Source organism: Nicotiana attenuata, unplaced genomic scaffold, assembly GCF_001879085.1.
Source record: "Nicotiana attenuata strain UT unplaced genomic scaffold, NIATTr2, whole genome shotgun sequence".
Classification (NCBI taxonomy): Eukaryota; Viridiplantae; Streptophyta; class Magnoliopsida; order Solanales; family Solanaceae; genus Nicotiana; species Nicotiana attenuata.
Window position 1 is genome coordinate 2,230 of NW_017684884.1, and position 4,977 is coordinate 7,206.

The window sequence follows — 4,977 nt, forward strand, 5'->3', positions numbered from 1 at the left end:
ATAGAGGAGATTCAAGAAGCTTTTGCACATTTTAATGTATCTTACCCCCCGCCATCTCGACTTATTAGGAACTGTATGGACCCATCACCAAAGAATAAGCACGGCATGGGAACTAGAACATACATAAGAGTTGTCAAAACCAAGTAAACTTCTTAGTTAGCAACAATTAGAGCTAACTCTGCTTACAAAAAGCAGAAATAAGACCACTTTATGTAGCTCATACTGAAACTTCACCTCAGTTGTGGTAATTTTGAAGAAGTTACAAAGCTGCATTTTTCAGTAGTTCATCTATGAGTTCGCCAAGGGACAAATAAGACGATCCGCCTTCGATTACGCTAGCTCTGCTCTTCTCCTTCATTTCCTTTGCCTTTTCTCTTACTACTGTATTAATTTCCATCAATTCTGTAATCTCTTTTTCTATGGCGTCTGCAGTTACCATTGGCTGATCTTTAGTCCTTTCGCAGTAATCCAAACTGATTGCCACTGCAACTCCTACTTCTTTAACTAACTGAAATGCATTCATTTGTTGCTCAGAATGCAATGTCCATGTTCCTATAGGCACCACACACCATATACTTTCGAGTATCGAATTCCAACAACAATGTGACACGAATCCCCCGATTGCCTCGTGGGATAAAACCTTCAGTTGCGGGACCCATCCTACAACTTTCCCTTTCTTCTCTGTCCGATCAAGAAATCCTTCTGGCAACATTTCAGAATAGCACGTGTATTCACCATGGAATTGCGCGTTATTGCTTTGTGGGGGTCGACGTAAAGACCACAAAAACCTATAGCCACAGTTGTCCAAAGCTAAAGCGATCTGTTTCACTTGGTCCAATGGTAAACTCCCTTGGCTCCCAAAACAGATTAGCACAACTGATGTAACCACCTTTAAATCTCATTTTGAATATTATTCTGCTGATCATAGTTTTGTGGTTCTTCAAAGGACCATTCAGTACTCATGTTTGGAAATACAGAAGAGGAAAAAGCTAGCATTTTGTAGAAGGTTTCTTATGGAGAAGTAATATTACTTTGCTAAGAAATTGGGGAGTGACTATCTTCCGTATTTATACAAACTGTTGTAACCGTTCTTGTTGATTTCAATATCTTGGTTCTGTTGTAAATTAAAAATTATAGTTTGACATTGATTAGATAAAAAAAAATAACGTACTTAATATTAGTTTAATCAGGGCTGAAAAAATTCAGTGAAGTTATGCACTATGCTTGGTGCAGTTTAATTTGGTGCATTTGGTGTAAAAAACTTATGTATTCAACAACAAAAAAACTAAAGGAATACTTTAACTTTAACTAACACTTTTGTGCTAGATCAATAATTATAGCTTGTTAAATCTGATTAAGCACAAGGAGCTTGATTGTAATGTTTCCTAGGTCTATTTTCAGGTTTCTTCAGTAAAGATTCTGTTTTACACCTATCTAGTTACTAATTTCAAGTACACACCTTTTCAGAAGAAAGAAGAAGCAAGATATTTGGTGAGGTAAACCTTCTGCTTTCACTCAGTTTGTCTTCTTTCTGGTGTGCAACTGACTGTGTATGTTTGTGCTTTTGAAACTGAAAATGGGTGTAGTTTAGCCTTTTGAAACTTATTGTCTAGGTCTTTCTGGTGTGACATTGCTTCTGAAACTGAAGGTGGTTGTAGTTAATTTTCTGAAATTTATTTGGATGAGGGTTTATATAGCCTACCCCAACTAGCTTAGGATTGAGGTGAAGTTTTTGTAGTTGCCCGGTTGATTTATTAATTGAGTAAAGATTCTGTTTTTCTGAGTTTTCACTATTTAATTCTTTTGTCTAAGTATAAGTGTTGTTTTCTCAATGGTCGTTCTGGAGTGCCACTGCCTGTATATGTGATGCTTCTGAAATTGAAGATGATTGTAATATTTTTTTTTTGTAAAGGTTTGAATTTTTTTAACTATTCCTATTATAAGAGATAATTTTTAAGAAGTTAACTTTTAAAGGCCTTAAATTGCTTTACTGTTTGTGACTTTCTTTGTGACTTTCTGAGTTCCACCCTTAAAAGCAGTGGTTAATGTCAAATTAATATGATTTTGGTTTATTTGGTTAGTTTTGTTGATTTACTTTTATCGTATAGGATATCTATGGATAATGGTGATAAAAGTTGGATGAATCTCCTGAGATGGACGGATGAGTATATCCGTGGAGTGAATGATTTTCTTGATAAGGCATTTGAACGAGCCGCCCAAGGAAATGAAATATTATGCCCTTGCAAAAAGTGCATGAATCGCTATTGGTATTATAAAAATGTGGTGGAGGATCATTTGGTTGTTCATGGATTTGTTGATGGTTATACCAAATGGGTTTTCACGGGGAAGGATTTTCCTCGAGAAATACACCTCATCCAAGCAATGGTGATGAAAGTTCTACCATGCGTGACGATATTGATGGACTACTTCATGATACATTTAGAAATATAGAGGGTCAGGCAGGGGATGAAGAAGGAGTTGGGGAACGACTATCTGAAGATGCAAAGAAGTTTTTCAAATAGCTGGAGGAAGGAAAACAAGAGTTATATCCAGGGTGTGAAAATTTCAGTAAACTGAGTTTCACTATTCGATTGTACTTACTTAAATCCTTGCATGGGTTAAGCAATGTAGCGTTCTCTGATTTGTTAGAGTTGATAAAAGAGGCATTTCCCTTTGCTCAGGTACCTGAATCTTTCAACAAGGCTAGAAACATGATAACATATTTGGGTCTTCATTATGAAAAAATACATGCATGTCGTAATGATTGCATGTTATTTTGGAAAGAAAATGCGAATGCCGATAATTGCTCTATCCTTTGACTAAAGCAAGATCTAAAATCCCTGTAAAGGTTTTAAGGTACTTTCCTTTAAAGCCTAGGCTTCAGAGGATATTCATGTGTCCTGAAACGGCTGCTGCAATGAGATGGCATGCTAATGAACGACCCAATGATGGGAATATAAGACATCCTGCTAATGGGGAAGCTTGGAAGGCTTTTGATTCTTTGCACCCAGACTTCTCTAGAGATGCTCGAAATGTTAGATTGGGTCTTTCAAGTGGTGGTTTCAGCCCGTTTCAGACCATGAGCATTTCTCATAGCACGTGGCCTGTTATGTTAATGAACTATAATTTATCACCGTGGATTTGCATGAAGCCAGAGTATATAATGTTGTCTATGATCATTCCAGGTACATCATCTCCAGGAAATGATATAGATGTGTACCTACGACCATTAATTGAAGAATTGAAGGAACTATGGGAAACTGGGATAGACACATTTGATGCTGAAACCAACCAAACTTTCCGAATGCGTGCTGCCTTAATATGGACAGTTAATGATTTTCCAGCATTAGCAATGCTTTCAGGATGGAGCACTAAGGGGAGATTGGCATGCCCCACTTGCAATTATGACACATGTTCTCAATATCTCAAACATAGTCATAAGATGTGTTACTTGGGCCATCGAAGATTTTTGCCTCGTGATCATCCATTCCGACGAGATAAGAAGTCTTTTGATGGTAAGAAGGAGCATAGACCTGCACCTGCTCCATTTTCGGGTGAAGAAGTGTTTGAAGAGTTGCTTGAATTCAACAATATCTTTGGAAAAAGCGCTAAAAAAGGCCTCAGAGTGATAAGGGTCCGTGGAAAAAGAGATCCATTTTTTTCGAATTGCCATATTGGGTGAATAACAAATTGGGGCACAATCTTGATGTGATGCACATCGAAAAAAACATATGTGATAGTTTGCTTGGGACTTTATTAGAAATAGATGGAAAATCAAAGGATCATGAAAAATCTCGCTATGACTTACAAGAAATGGGGATACGAAAGGAGCTGCAACCAAGAATAAATAATGATGGAACTATAAGTTTGGCTAAATCTTGTTTCTACATGGAATCAAAACAGAAAAGTTTGTTTTGTACTGTCATAAAAAATGCTAAATTACAAAAAGGGTGTGCTTCGAATATTTCAAAACGCGTGCAAGTGAAGGAGATGAAAATATCAGGGTACAAGAGTCATGACGCCCATTTTATAATGCATTACTTGCTCCAAGTTGCTTAGAAAAGTGTTGCCCAAGAATGTTTCATTGGCCTTCATTAGGTTGGGAAATTTCTTTAGAGCTATATGTAGTAAGGTCATAAGGCGAAGAGATCTTGAAATAATGCAGTCTGAAATTGTTGAAATAACATGTGAGCTTGAAAAGATTTTCCATCCAATATTTTTGACATAATGCCACATTTGCCTATTCATTTGGTGGATGAAATTAAGCTTGGGGGTCCGGCTCATCTTCATTGGATGTATCCCATTGAGAGGAACCTATGTAAGTAAAAGGCCTTTGTAAGTAATCGATCTAGTCCAGAAGCGTCAATAGCAGAGGGGTTTTTGGCCGATGAGTGCTTGACTTTTTGTTCGAGATATCTACATGATGGCGTGAAGACAAAACTTAGTAGGTACCAAACTGTGGATGATGAGTGCTCTCAAAATTTGTCACCTATATTCCCTAATATAGGCCATCCAATTGGAAGTAAGAAAAAAAATACTTTTCTCATGGATTCGCAGTTATGCTTTGAAGCACATCGATATGCTCTGTTCAATACTGGAGATGGACAAATGGAAAAGTTTATCGAGTAAGATAAATTATATTAATATTTATTTATTTTTTATATAATTTTTTCTTTATTATATGATTAAACTGGAAATGTTCTTGATTGCAGGGAACATAAGAATTTAATTGTTAATCATAGTAGATCAAAATGCATGGGTAAGAGCGAGGGATCATAGTCGGGAATTCAGCAATTGGTTTGAAGAAAAAGTTAAAAATATTGTATTGCCAGATTATTTAAGATGGCTAGCCAAAGGACCTAATATGGTAGCCAAAAGATACCCGGGATATTTTATTAATGGATACCGATTTCATACTAAGGAACGGGATTCCCAAGGCAAGACTCAAAATAGTGGAGTGACTTTATCGGCAACAAC

General features: G+C 36.7%; 1 protein-coding gene across 1 annotated transcript; it reads right to left on the bottom strand.

Annotated features, from left to right (window-relative positions):
- Positions 1–259: 259 nt before the first annotated feature.
- Positions 260–712, bottom strand: LOC109222126 (anthocyanidin 3-O-glucosyltransferase 2-like). Its single transcript, XM_019386528.1, has one exon. The coding sequence runs from the start codon at positions 710–712 to the stop codon at positions 260–262; it is 453 nt and encodes a 150-aa protein (XP_019242073.1).
- Positions 713–4,977: the final 4,265 nt, after the last annotated feature.